Source organism: Caretta caretta, chromosome 4 (genome assembly GCF_965140235.1).
Source record: "Caretta caretta isolate rCarCar2 chromosome 4, rCarCar1.hap1, whole genome shotgun sequence".
Lineage (NCBI taxonomy): Eukaryota > Metazoa > Chordata > Testudines > Cheloniidae > Caretta > Caretta caretta.
The window spans coordinates 95,585,332-95,600,460 of NC_134209.1; the positions used below are offsets into that span (position 1 = coordinate 95,585,332).

The 15,129-nt window shown below is 42.7% G+C and overlaps 1 protein-coding gene across 1 annotated transcript in view; it reads left to right on the plus strand.

Annotated features, from left to right (window-relative positions):
• The first annotated feature begins 4,663 nt into the window (after positions 1–4,663).
• The window catches only part of MTMR7 (myotubularin related protein 7), a 96,439-nt gene continuing 85,973 nt past the window's right edge, over positions 4,664–15,129 (plus strand). The window contains exon 1 of the mRNA XM_048848143.2: positions 4,664–4,946. Within this exon, the coding sequence (XP_048704100.2) occupies positions 4,890–4,946 (57 nt within the window). The 5' untranslated portion in view covers positions 4,664–4,889. The remainder of the gene's footprint in view (positions 4,947–15,129) is intronic.

Consider the following 15,129-nt stretch of genomic DNA (forward strand, 5'->3'; position numbering starts at 1 on the left):
TCTTATGAAGCTCCTACAGGAGACAGTGCCTCTATCATCCACTGTCTCGTTCTCCTCCCTCCTTTCCTTTCTTTCCTTATATTGAATGCTGCACAGTCTCACTCTTCTTTTCTCTCATGCTGCAGAGCATGGTTTATGCAGACCACTTACAGGTATAGCCCCAGCCGTTCAGGTTTTCTTCTTGAAAATTTTGGAAGTTGCTTTATAATCATTTTATTTTTATTATTTTTCAGACAGCAATCCCATGTTCAGAGAGAAAAAAAAGAGATCTGCTTTGAATACAGAGGTTTTATTTGTCTCTAAGGGAATGTGAGAATTTTGGAAACTCTCTGAAATCTGCCAAGGGTTTGAAAAATGTCCAGGCCTTCTCAATGTACTGCAGAAGATCATGGGGTGCTGGAAGAATTCCCAGTTCTGATTGACCTTCTGATTCTGAACTTTGGGATGAAAAGAACTTGAAAAGATAAAAATATACTTCTCTCTTTTTATATTACTCTCATATAATTTATGGAAAAGTTCCCTGTATGGGATCTTGGATGAAATGTTCTAAAAACATTTAATGTAACACAGCCAATGTCATCTGGAGAACCCCTACATGATTCTTTATGTGTTGGGATATACTTAACATTTCTTCAAAAAAGAGAAGATCACTCACTATTATTCCCATTATTCATGGTTCACATTTGCACGTCAGTAGAGTTAGTTGTAAAATCTCAAATTTTGAATTTGTTTTCTGAAAAAGGGACACATTTTCATGAAAAATGTTGTTTGTTTGTTTGTTTGTTCTAGTCTTCATTCTCTTTCCACAGTTGTAGACTTATCAGAGGACCAGGCCGGCCCAAATACATCCTTTCTGGGGCTGCTAGCACTGCTGATATAGTGGCTGACCTCCCTTTGCAGGATCCCCAGTAGAGACATCCAAATATAGTTGTTCAGATGCAATGAGGGATGAGGGGAGGAATCATCTTTCCTTTTATTATCTAACCAACTAATTGGCAAGACAATGTGGTTAGAAATATTTCCATGGTCTTGGTGATGGATTCATTGACCCAAGTGAAACTCTGTGCTCATTAGCTCCTTTGTTTGTCTACTGTACCTTTTGATGTGTTGTAGCGGATCTGTATTGTGTTCTTCTGTACAGTGGGTGCCCTTAAAATTTTGTACATTTTGAAAGATTGTAGCATTTCAAGTGAAATTCCCCATTCTGTACCCTGTAAATATTGCTGAATGGAGTAGGATCTTCCAAAACATGGAATTTTTTAGTTTGCCTACTGTATTCACAGTAGTTTTACAATCTGCTCTTCTAGTTATGGTGAATCTTTCGCTCAATAGGGAGACCTTTCTTATCTTGCCAATATACTAACAGCTGTTTGCTCAATTTTGAGGATCCTTGCCCTAGAGGTGATCCAAATTAAATCCTCAGTAGTTCTACAGTTGGATCTATTTTATTTCTCTTTCCTACTTCAGACCAATAGCATTTCAATTCAGGATATTCTGACCATAAAAGTCAGAAAGCTCCTCATTTCCACGGTTTCCCTAGCACAACTCATTCCCTCTTTCATTAGATCTAAGGTAAGGTAGCAATGAAATATTTATTTGAATGACAAAGTAAAAGTTAAACCAAATGGCTTTTAACCAAATTAAAGGTTAAAGTTAAAACTGACCGATCCTCAGGTGCAAGTTCTGTCACATGCAGCTTCCTGCTGGACCAACTGGAGGAGAAGTTTATTTGTCCAAGCACATCAGCATGGAGAAACTTGGGATATGCACTTTCCCAGAAAATGGCCACATATGTTTATATTTGTTATGCAAAGACTTATCTAGCATTTCCAGATCCATAAAAATTCATTCCTCTGGTTACATATACAAGTACTGTAAAAATACAGATGCAAAGTATAGGTGCATTTGCACACTTGGATGCATGCCCATGTTCTTTAAATTAAGCATGTGCTAAAATGCTTTGCTGATACTGGGGTCTGAAAGCTGTCTCATTCTAATGACTATTTGGGGGACTATATGAATAAGTGTAGTGGTCCCAGTTCTCAATGGACAGGTATTCACATGACAAAAAATATAATCACTGCTATGCTTGGTGTTAATTGACAACTGGGTTGGAGGTTTCAGCAGATAACTCAAGCACTGAATGGGCATGAAAACTGAACTATTCTGTCACCCCTGAAGATAGTCACTCTAGGTCAGGGTTGAGGTGCATTGAAGGAGTTTATTGCCACTACCTGTGCTGTACCTCTCATCTAGATAAACAAAGGATTTCAGTCTCCAGGGTTGTCAAAATGGCACATTTCATGAGCACTAAATACACATGAAAAATGTAAAAGAAACTTAAAAAAAAAGCAGAGCTTACTACAGCTTTCTATGACAAGTGCGATTGTCATAACTTTTATTTAAACACTGTTTCTATTGCCGTTTCTACGTGCAGTTCTCCATTAATGATTTAATCAGTTCAAGACAGTAGCAAATTCTTGCAGCATATTCAAAGGCTGGTAAATAAACAATACTATGTACACATTCTTGTCTTAGCACCCACTTAGGAATCTGAACTGGAGATGAAGGTACCGGTCATGTTCCCATTTAAGTCTGGTAGCTTTGCTATTGACTTGAGTGGGAGAAGGACTAGGTTGAGTTTGCACAAAATGTACCCAGGAAAATATAGATATCAGTGGTGACAGGCAGGAGTGCTAAAACAATTTTTATAATGGGGGTTCTGAAAGCCATTGAACCAAACTGTAAACCCTGTCAATAATGGAAAGCATTTCAAGCCAGGGGTGGTCCTATGGTGACAGGGCACTGAAAATTGGAAGCCTCTTTCTTATTCCAACATGATGATGTTCTCTTTCAATTTTCCCTATTGTACTGACAGCAATGACTGCCAAATGATGATAATATAAGCAGTGCACCATATTATTGTTACTACAAAGGAAACATTTAATGACTGGATAATTCTTAGCAGTTGTCTTTGCCAAAATGATCAGAAGAAAGAAAAAAGTGCCACTAGTTAAATGTCTGTGAGATTCAAAACCTAGTAAATGCAAATAAGTTTATGGATCCCACTCAGTGTATTTTCAAGCAAGGCAGTGCATCCCAGCCCTCATTCCAGATCATAATTAGATACTGTCAAATGAACCATTAAAACCTCCCACCCTATTAGTTGATGATGCCTAGTGGTGTCTCAAAACAGAGGAGTTCAGGGGCTGCACAGAGATGTAGAACTCCTCCATGAAGTTAAGATTTATGGAGGTGAGCACACACAAACACACATCCGGACCTCCAACCAGGGATTTTCCGCAGGAGAGTGCAGCAATCCCCACGCAGGCACAGCCCTGGCAAGTTTCAGGGTAGATTATCATCCTCCGTTAGGGAACGTGCTTAAGCCATCCGAGCATGCCCAGTAAGTAACATCAAAACATCCGCTGAAGCAGCTGCAGAAACGGGGAAGAGTGTGCAAAAATGGGGGCGAGAGAGGGGGAGAGCTGCAAAAATAAGGGAGAAGGACTGGCCCTTGATAGCACCCCGTACACAGAACTGCGGCACTGAAGTCCCAGCCCAGCCCAATGCTTACACAATGCAGCGGTGCTCTGTCAGGAGAGCTGTAAACAGCTGCCCACTAGGGATTGATCCAATTACTCTCATTCCGGCCCCCATCTCTCTCCAGGGTTAAATGCTTCCTTCCAGATATGGTTTCGGTGTTTAAAAGAATATCCTGCCGATTGAATCAATGCTCACACAGGCGCTTTTTGCCCCACATTCACCCCGCTGAAAAGCAGGGAAGAGGCATGAAACTGGGGCTAGGGGAGGACAGCTGCTGATCCAGCGGGGGCGTCGCTCCACACCCCCATTCTTCTGCGCTTTTGCGCGTGTGTTTGCCTGCCTCTCTCCCAGCCACGTGCGCCTCCAGCCCTCACGCAGGAACCGTCATTTCGGACAGATTCAGCACAATATTTACGTCCGATCCTCCCAGAGGATCAAAGTGAATCCCTTGGGTGGTTCACGCCAGTCTCTCTGTCTTATTGACGGGTCTAGCCGGAGGCACATAGAACCGAATAGTGGCTACAGTTTCCCCTCTCTGTTCAGAGAAGGGTGGCAATTCCCGGTTGGTTTAGAGACAGCTGTTTCTCTCCACTTTGCTCTCCGGCCCCAACAGCAAAGGACAGGCTGGGGGAGTCGAGGTGGTTCTCTTTGGTCCCTTAGCCTGCATCCTGGGGCAAGGAACGGGTGGGGGCAATTTCTGACGCAGGACAGTGATTGTGTCAGGATTGTGTCTCCCCTTGCACAAAGTTGGGGATGCGATTTCTGACAGGGCTGTCTGTCAGATATCAGAAACGCCATCTCCTGGACCTTGGGATCATGGGATGCGGCAAGGCCAGCGACCGCAGCGTCTGGAAGTCGCTTACACTGGACCAGGGGATGAGAAAAAGAGAGGGGATGCAATTCTGGCAGAGTCCCTTTCTCATCTGTCACATTTCCCTTCCCCAGGACCTAGGATAAGGGGATGCTTTTTAAATAATGGAGAAAATACTGATGTCAGCTAACGTCAGAATTTGCAACTGGATGCAAAATTAGACAGAGATGCATTCATTGGCACTACTCTGGCATCTCTGGAGCGGCACTAGATAAAGGCAAGCCTGAACCTGTCAGTCTTTAGGGCCTGGCTGACGGCGGTTCCTTGCAGCCTGTGCGGGCTCAGGCTGCATCTAAGCTGGGGGGGCATGGCAGCTGCCCTTGGGGGTGGAGCCAATGACTGACCTGCAAGCATCGAAACAGAGGTACAATGTATCCCCCCGCCCCATCTTCCCCGGCGCCCAGGAAAATAAAAATCTGATCTACAGACTAGAGATCCCTCTGAATCCATCCCTGCTCATTGTGGAAGGTGCATGAGACTCTCATCTGGGAGCTGCCTGGACGCCATGGAGCACATCCGAATGCCCAAGGTTGGTACCGGAGAAGCAAAGCGGAGGAGGTTGGATGGCTGCAGTGATGAGTGATGGCGAGGCTTCAATGCTTGGCTCAGGAGAAGCCAGCAGGAAAAAGATGTCTCTTGTGTGTTGCTGATGTTTTATTCTGGTTCGTATGGAAAGAGATTAGTTCATCTCTAGTTATTAAAAAAAATAATAATAAAGCCCTGTAGATATCAGGGATGAATATCAACCTACCTAGCTGCTTTAACATTTTAGACAACTTCCTATTAAATTAGGCAAAATATTCCAAGACATGCAAAGCATTGATCTGTAAAGTTGATTGAAATGTATGCGACGGCTTAGTTACCCTGGCTTAGCCATTGTTGCTAATGGAGACCTCAGCCATGGCTGCTCTTGCTTACCAGAAGTAAGGGAACCCAAGCTTATCTGCTTTTCATATTCCTTTACTTTTATTTTACTATTTAATTATCTTGGCCAAGATTTTATTTAGATTTTGGAATCTGGTATTTACCTAGTCTAATCAGTATATTTATATAGCTGTGCAGAGAGAAGGTCTATATTTATTAACAAAACTACAGGCTTCCTAAACAGAAGGAAATGTGATTTCAGCATACCAAAATTCAATATAACAGAAAATTCAATCTGAAGCAAAAAATTAAATTGTAGCTACAAGTAACATTTAATTTAGAGGAATAAATGCTAGTTTAGTTATTTATTTATTTTAGTTTTGGCTAATTTTGTGTGTGTTTATAACCCTAAATCTGTGCTTCAGCATTGTTGTTTTTATCTGGTTTGTATATATTCCTTGTTCATTATTGTTAGCCATCATGGTACCATGAATTCAAGATCAGGGCCTCTTGCTGCTGAACCAAGATTACTAGGCCTGTAGCTGCTGGACAGTGAGTATACTGTGAAAATAGAGTGATTTTCTGCATCAGAAAAGGCCTTCTTATTTCTTGGGATTTTGCTGCCTTCCTGGGTAGAGGAAGAATACCTGTTTTTAGGGTCTGTTCTACCATGGAAGGAAACACCCATTGAGAATAGTGTGTGTAGATCTTCTGCCCATCACACAGTGAAAGTGTGCATGAGTAAAAATTGAAAATACTGACAGATGGGAACAAAAACTTAAACTAAAATAAATATTTGTGTTTCACTTTAGATAAAGGGCCTGATCCAGCTGCCATTAAGGCAATGAGATTTGGCTCATTGGCTTTTCCAGAAGGAGGCTTTCAAATTGTTCCCACATAAAAAGAAAATATATTGTATATCAGAGTGGCAGTGACTTGAGACTCCCAATGTTTCTTTTGCATTGAATACTCTATTAAAAATTGGATGGCGTTGGCTCCTTGTCTTCCAGCCAGGCCCTTATATTGTGTATCAGTAATAATGAAAGAAGTTACCTCTCTGATATAATACAAGACATTTAGAATTAATATGTTTATTTAGAACAGTAGCGTTGTTACAAAATCATTTGTAATCATAATCATAACAGTTGATGAGAAAACAAGATGCTAAATGTGAGTGGGGTTTGAAATAACTCACCTGCCCAGTTACTCCCAGATACCACTGAAATATCACTACTATCAGCAGTTAGCTGACCTGCCTGGTAACAAAACAAAAATCTTTGGGTTCAATGTGAAAAAAAGAAAAAATTAAAAAAGGAATTACCAGAAAAATAATTGTGTTTCATTGACTTCAATCCTGAAGCACTTACATGAGAGGAAAGTGATCAGGAACAGCCAGCATGGATTCACCAAGGGAAGGTCATGCCTGACTAATCTAATTGCCTTCTATGATGAGATTAGTGGTTCTGTGGATGAAGGGAAAGCAGTGGATGTATTGTTTCCTGACTTTAGCAAAGCTTTTGACACGGTCTCCCACAGTATTCTTGTCAGCAAGTTAAAGAAGTACGGGCTGGATGAATGCACTATAAGGTGGGTAGAAAGTTGGCTAGATTGTCGGGCTCAACGGGTAGTGATCAATGGCTCCATGTCTAGTTGGCAGCCGGTGTCAAGTGGAGTGCCCCAGGGGTCGGTCCTGGGGCCGGTTTTGTTCAATATCTTCATAAATGATCTGGAGGATGGTGTGGATTGCACTCTCAGCAAATTTGCGGATGATACTAAACTGGGAGGAGTGGTAGATACGCTGGAGGGCAGGGATAGGATACAGAGGGACCTAGACAAATTGGAGGATTGGGCCAAAAGAAATCTGATGAGGTTCAATAAGGATAAGTGCAGCATCCTGCACTTAGGACGGAAGAACCCAATGCACAGCTACAGACTAGGGACCGAATGGCTAGGCAGCAGTTCTGCGGAAAAGGACCTGGGGGTGACAGTGGACGAGAAACTGGATATGAGTCAGCAGCGTGCCATTGTTGCCAAGAAGGCCAATGGCATTTTGGGATGTATAAGTAGGGGCATAGCGAGCAGATCGAGGGACGTGATCGTCCCCCTCTATTCGACATTGGTGAGGCCTCATCTGGAGTACTGTGTCCAGTTTTGGGCCCCACACTACAAGAAGGATGTGGATAAATTGGAGAGAGTCCAGCGAAGGGCAACAAAAATGATTAGGGGTCTGGAACACATGACTTATGAGGAGAGGCTGAGAGAACTGGGATTGTTTAGTCTGCAGAAGAGAAGAATGAGAGGGGATTTGATAGCTGCTTTCAACTACCTGAGAGGTGGTTCCAGAGAGGATGGTTCTAGACTATTCTCAGTGGTAGAAGAGGACAGGACAAGGAGTAATGGTATCAAGTTGCAGTGGGGGAGGTTTAGGTTGGATTTTAGGAAAAACTTATTCACTAAGAGGGTGGTGAAACACTGGAATGCGTTACCTAGGGAGGTGGTAGAATCTCCTTCCTTAGAAGTTTTTAAGGTCAGGCTTGACAAAGCCCTGGCTGGGATGATTTAATTGGGGATTGGTCCTGCTTTTGAGCAGGGGGTTGGACTAGATGACCTCCTGAGGTCCCTTCCAACCCTGATATTCTATGATTCTATGACTTTGTCTTTAGTTTTTACCACCTGGAATTTAGTATAAAGCAGACCCCTTTCAACCCCAGCAATTTTAAAGGAAATAAAACAGAATAGTGTGCAGGTAAAAGATATCCTCACTGAGCTGTCTGTGTTCCTCTGAAATGGATTCCCCCATTCCAAATCCATCCTCAATCAAGTAACTGGCTTGTTCTGTGACTGTTTCTCATCATACTGACACCCCCTTACACCCAAAGAACCCTAACCAACCCCTCAAAACAAATGTCCCAGGAAATTAATAAAATCTAAAAATTCAAAAGAAAATCCCTACCCAAAGAGAATTTTCACCCTGAAAAGGGAGAAGTGCTGAGATTCCTTGAGGTCCACTAGGGACTTCATTATTGCTATTGTTTTTATGAAGAAGGTGGTTAGATGCTACTTTGATGGCTGCCAGTATAAAACCCTGAGATAAACCAGAAGTGTTATACATATAGCTTTGAATATCCTGGCATGCAACTGTTTATTTTTATTTATTATTTTTAATAATCTATAATTATTTCACAAAAAGAGTGACTAGCCAATCTACTGTTGTTAAACTACTTAATAACTAGCATGTCCTCCCTCTGAAATATACTGTGTAAAATATATACCTATTTTAGGAATAGCGTATGAAATATAGTAAGTCCCTGAAGTGTAATTTATAGAGCTGTTTGAAAAAAAATCAGATTTTGAAATTGTCTAGCAAAAAAGGGGGACAAATTTTCCACCAAAAGTTCATGAAAATTTCCAACTTTTCAATGAGCGCTAATAATTTAGTCAGGCAGATCCACCTTTTTAATCTGAAATCTCCGTAAGAATCATCCTTTTAGAAGTTGAGGCATTAAACCAGGGGTGGGCAAACTTTTTGGCCCGAGGGCCACATCTGGGTGGGGAAATTGCTTGCAGGGCCGGGGCAGGGGGTTGGGGTGCGAGAGGGTGCGGTGTGCAGGAAGGGGCTCCAGGCAAGGGGTTGGGGCAGAGGAGGGGTGCAGGGTGTATGAGGGGACTCACGGACGGGAGTTAGGGTGCAGGAGGGGTGTGAAGTGCAGGAGGGGGCTCGGGCAGGAGGTTGGGGTGCAGAAGGGGTGCGGAATGCGGCAGGAGGCTCAGGGCAGGGAGTTGGGGTGCGGGGTGAAGGAGGGGTTCAGGCTCTGGCCCGGCGCTGCTTACCTAGAGTGGCTCCAGGGTGGCAGCGGCGCGCACCGGGGCCAGGGCAGGCTCCCTGCCTGCCTGCCCCGGCCCTGGCCCCACGCCATGCCACTCAAGGAAGCAGCCTGCACCACATCCCTGTGCGGCCCCTGGGGATGGCGGGGGAGTGCAGAGGGCTCCGCGTGTTTCCCTCGCCTGTGGGTACCTCCCCCGAAGCTCCCATTGGCCGCGATAACCCGTTCCTGGCCAATGGGAACTTTGGGGGAGGTACTCACAGGCAAGAGCAGCGTGCGGAGCTCTCTGCTGCCCCACCCCCACGGGCTGCAGGGACATGGTGTGGCCGTTTCCTGGAGCGGTGCAGCGCCATGCGGGGTGACAATCCCATGGGCCGGATCCAAAGACCCAAGGGGCCGGATCCGGCCCGTGGGCCGTAGTTTGCCCACCCCTGCATTAAACTATGGCTGTATTGATCAGGGTCCTTCCATTTCCAAAAATTTCACCTTAATTCTGAAGGTGTGCTCCAAGCACAGTACTTTTTGGACAGTACTCAAGTCAAGTAGAGAAGCCCATTTTTGCCACAGTTGACTTCAGCCAGTTTATCAGTTCCCAATATACTACAATTTGTGACTTGTTCCGTTAAGCATGTTTTAATCATAGAGGCTGACTGAGTTATTTAAATACTCTGTGGCCAAGAGAAAAAGATGCAAGCAATTTAACAATTATCTAACAGTGATATTCAGAAATGGTATAAGTGAATGTACAGCTTTTCCTGCAATTAGTGATAAGAAAGAGACATATTATTATTATTTACAACATGTATTACAATAGCACCTACATGCCTCAACCAAGATCAGGATTCTATTGGGCTTGGTATTGTACAAACAATTAGTCAGGGATAGTCCCTGCCCCAACAAGCTTACAGTTTAAGTAAACAAGACCAGCAAGTGTGGGAAGAGAAACTGACACACAAAGAGGTAAAGTGACTTGCCCAAGATCACAGAGCAGCTCAATGGAAAAGGCGGGAATAGAAAAGAGATCTCTTGATGCCTATGCCTATGCCAATGTGCTAGCCACTAGACCACACTGCTTTAGTTCAGTACTCTCTCTTTTGCATTCCTTAATCTCTTTGGGAGCCAGTCTCTTCCAAAAATTGTAGCTGGCATGGGAGTGGATGGTAATTTCTGCCATTAGCACTGTTTAAGAACATGAATTCTTGCCATTGAAACATTCCGATTCTAGTGTGCTTGATAGCTATGTTTTCTACAAACCTGTTAAGATCCAGCCTTATATTTCTAAGGGTGTTGTAGGTCCTCAGCACCAATCAGAATCAGGTCCAGTAACGGCAATAGAGTCATTCTAAGTTAAAAGAAGATATGGAGACCTTGAACATGAAGCATTCTATTTCCAGTTACACACAAACCAATGCACATATTTCTAGTAGCACATATAGTAATAATTAACTGCACATAATCCATTGAATTCCCCAGTAAGTAATTATGTAAGGCTACATATATATTATACTATGGTAAGGTCCTCTTCACACTGTAGATGCCTTCTTATGCAAGAGAGGTATAATGTGACCAGATTTAGCAGCAGCTTACAATCACCCATTGTTAAGCAGTGCTGTGCATAGCATGAAAAAAAGGACTATCTTTTTAGAAGCAAAAATGAACAGTCAATCACTTTTTGCCATTAATATGGATCAGACAGTAAGGAACTTTAGAGAAGCTGCCACTAAGTGAAACTAACAACCCACAACAATCTTCAAAAATTAATAAACTATGTTCATGTACAGACTAAAAATACACGTTGTTAATCTATATAGAAATGTTTCTGACCATGGACATGTTAAGAGAAAAAGAGCCCAAAAGATACATTGGCTTCAAATAGAAATTTCATTCACTGTTGCTAGTGAGATGTTACATTTTGTTTAGCCACATCTTGTAGCGTTCATCTTTCACTGTGTATTGGCAGCAGGCCTTCTGAACTGCAATATTATCATAATGAATATACCAGACTGATCCCTGGTGTAATTCTGTTGTCTTCAGTGGAGTTATTCCAGGGATGCATTTGGCTCAGTATCTCTTGTTAACATAGCACTTACGATGGTTAAGGTTGCTCTAGTACTTCCATTTTTACGCAGTTATAAAAAGATCTATTTTGATAGTCTATAGCTCAGTAATTATTTAAGGTAGTGGTTCTCAGCTGGGGGTATGCAGCAAGGAGGTTTCAGGGGGTCCACCAAAATAAATCATGCTTCAGCCCTGGGTGACAGGGCTCGGGCTTTGGCTTCAGCCCCAGGTGGTGGGGCTCAGGCTTCAGGGCTGTGGGGCTCGAACTTTGGCTTGAGCCCTGTGTGGCGGGACGAGGGCTCTGACTTCAGCTCTGGGCAGTGGGGCTCGGGGAGGGATTGTTATCTTCACCCCCTGACTCCCCTTAGTGGGCCACCCAGTAACAAGTTTCACACTGAGTAAGTAAAACAAATATTTTTTTATTTTTGTACCTATTTTATCCTTTTCTCTTTTATATTATATGTGTGTGTGTTTAACTGTATAACTATCAATCTAATACAGCTTTTAAGCTCCTGGGTATGCAGAAAAAAAGCCATGCACAGGTGGGCTGAGGCATTGTGAAAGCACGCTGGGAGGCATCAGAAAGCAAAAGGCTGAGAACCCCTGAGTTAAGATATAGATACCATTGTATATGCTTATATGACAATATTCTTGCCTGCCATATTACACTCCAAAGATAATTTTAAGTAGTCAGACTGAAAATTTGTATCAGTGTATTGTCTCCTTTAGTTTTAAATTCATTTTTAACTATTTTCGGCCAATAAAAATAATAATACTGTGCATTTATATCGTGCTTAGCCTACTTTTCTTCTGAGGAACTCAGTGTGGTTTCTTAAAGCTTTTTAACACTTCCTCTGTGAGGATGCAAATATTAGCACATACTTATATATAGGGCACAGAGTGTAGATGATTTGCCCAATGTCACATCTGGGTCAATGGTAGAGCCAGGAACAGAATTCAGGAGTACAGTCTTCCACTCTCCTCTTATGATCACAAGACTATGTTCCCTAATGGGAGCAGAAGCTCATACTTGAATCATCCCTGTTGACTTGCCAACATTCCAGTTTCAATGGGCAGAACATATTATCTAAACTGATTACAAGATTCAAATTGGTGAAAGTGGAAACAACTTCTGACCTCTGATCTTTTACTTGCAAAAAAGCACACGTGCTTTTTTTTTTTTTTTGATAAACCACTCGTGCATGTAGAACATGGACTGTCAGCAAGTTTCTTTCTTTTTTGGAGCTGTGTAATGTGACCAAATTATAACATATGTCCAGTTTCACTGCTACTGAATACCACCCCATGACTTCACTTTTGAATGCTTGGCAAGTAGCTTGGCAACAAATCTGTGTTTTCCATGACCTTTATGTCTCAAAAGAATTGGATTGGAGGACTCCGCCACTTCAAGGACAACCTCAACTAAAATTAGCTATTCTTTTTCTCATTCTGTATGTAGAGGCATAGCAGTGATGGGGCTTGTTTGGCCTTTGCTCCTGATTGAGGCTTTGGGTCATTTACTTAACACTGTGTAAGGTACTTGTAACACAGTGCAGACTCACCACCACAGCATCTCCTGCTGGTCACTCTGGGAATTAGCTCACATAGCCACAGAGCACCCTCTATGGGCCGGTGTCTCGCCCTCTGTTACTTGCCCCATTGTCTCCACCACCTCTGGCCCCGTGTCCCTCCCAGACCCCAGTGACCCTTACCTGTGGGTGCTGCCCCACAACAGTGCCCCCACACTCTGGGTCTCCGCTTCCAGGGGAACCCCAAGCCCCTATACCCACCTTGCTTCAGTGTCTGCTACAATTCCTCATCTAGCCCCTTCTCTCAGGGGCAAACACTCATCACTGGCAAGGGAGTTGGACCTGCTGTCTTTTTAGTCCCAGCTGCCTCCTTACAGTCCTAGTACCTCCCCTGGCCTTTAGCAAGGCCTTAGCCTGGAGACTCACCAGGCCAGAGCTCCTCAGCTCCGCCTGCCCTTCCCCAGCCCTGTTCTGCCTCAGATACCCTGCTTGCTCTCCCGGGTAGCCTGGTCCTCTCTGCTCCCCAGCTGAATCAAGAGTCTCTCCTATTGTATCAGCCTGCCCTTTTATTAGGGCCAGCTGTGCCCTAATTGGGTGCAACCACACCTGTGGCTGACTACCCAACCAGCCTCCCTGGGCTGCTTTTAACCCCCCACTACAGTACTATGACCCCTTTTGAGTGCCAAGTTTTTTGTCTGCTTTCCAGGCACTGTTGTGGCCATTATTTACCATTCTGTTCTGTAGGCATGTAAAAGAACTCAGCAAGTACTGGTGCTTTCAGATTTGGTAACCATTGTTCGATCTTTTACTGTGTTCAGAAGATTTTAGTTTACATTTTGATTAGCCTTTTTCTTCTATTTTGAATATGATCACGGTATTTGACTTAGATTTGAAGTAATGGATTTTAACAGTTACTCACTCACTTAACTGAAAACGGCCTTGATGTCATGATTTTGTGATAGTGCATTATTGAGTTTTTCTTACAGATAAGACTCCTATTTTTAGGCCACTATTAAAAGATTTTTTAAAAGATTCCAGTTACTTTGGTTTTGTGCCCTTTGACCTTGACAATGACTCAGAATCTGACTGCTAATGACATTTAAAAAGTAATGCACTGGAAATCATTGTGATCAGACACTCCAGAGATACATTTTCTAGAGATGGGCAAAAACTTGAACTTCATGTCTGAACCATTGGGAATATTTGTGGACAAAGGGTTGGATTTGAATCCCTAGATCTGTACTTAATCCTAAAATTTTGGTTCTGGGTTGAATCAGAGTGCTGAAGGGGCTTGTTTACTAGTATTAGTTTGGATGTAGCCTAACTCTTTCAAGAACAGCTATTCTAATAATATTTCATCATAAAATTGTGGAAATCTTATGAAAACAATTGGTTTTGTGCAATTTCCATCATTCATAGAATCATAGAATCATAGGACTAGAAGGGACCTTGAGAGGTCATCTAGACTAGCCCCTGCACTCTTGGCAGGACTAAGTATTATCTAGACCATCCCTGATAGGTGTTTGTCTAACCTGATAGGTGTTTGTCTAAAAAATCTCCAATGATGGAGATTCCACAACCTTCCCAGGAAATTTATTCCAGTGCTTAACTACCCTGGCAGTTAGGAAGTTTTTCCTAATGTCCAACCTAAATCACCCTTCATGATCGTTACCTAATGAAATGTCAACCATTTGGGTCTGAAATTATACACAAGAACATCTCACAAGATTTCAGTCCTTTCAAATCTCAGCAAGCACTCTAGTAGAGATTTGAACCCCAGACCATAGCCTAACTACAGTGTGGCTCAGAACAGCTCTAGAATGGATGTTTATGTTCTAGTTCACTCACACTATTTTATTTCATAAGCTAATGACACTGACCTACAAGCCAGCTAGGAATTTCCCATCTCGGTCTCAGTTTTCCTATCCGCTTCATGGTACTTTATGGTACTGACTACTTTATGGTAGTCAGTACCTCTTTAGGAGTAGCACTGTTGGAAATCCAGATCTGTCTTTGATTTGGGTGGGCTTCAACATGATTTAATTATCTAGAGAGTTAAATTAGCTTCTTCTAATCAGCAATACTACACTACAGTTTAAGTGTATGACATAGCCAGAATTGCTCTTCAACGGTTTTCTTCATTACTCTAAGCATCATTGTTGTCTCGCTCATTTCCCACTATGAGGAGACATTGGGATTTTTTTGTTTATCTAGATTAGCAGGATTCTGCTCAGTAAACTGTTTTTCCTCTTCCTTGTTCACCATCTTTGATATTTGATTCCTTTCCCCCAGGTTTATTTAGTAGTATTGTTGTGCTCGTGTCCTCTGTTAGAGTGTTAGTTTAAATTACTCCCCTCTGTCCACTCTCCATCCTCAAGTTCCACAAGTTATGGCTGATCCTCTTAACAGTATAGTTAATTTATTGCATGCATCTTGC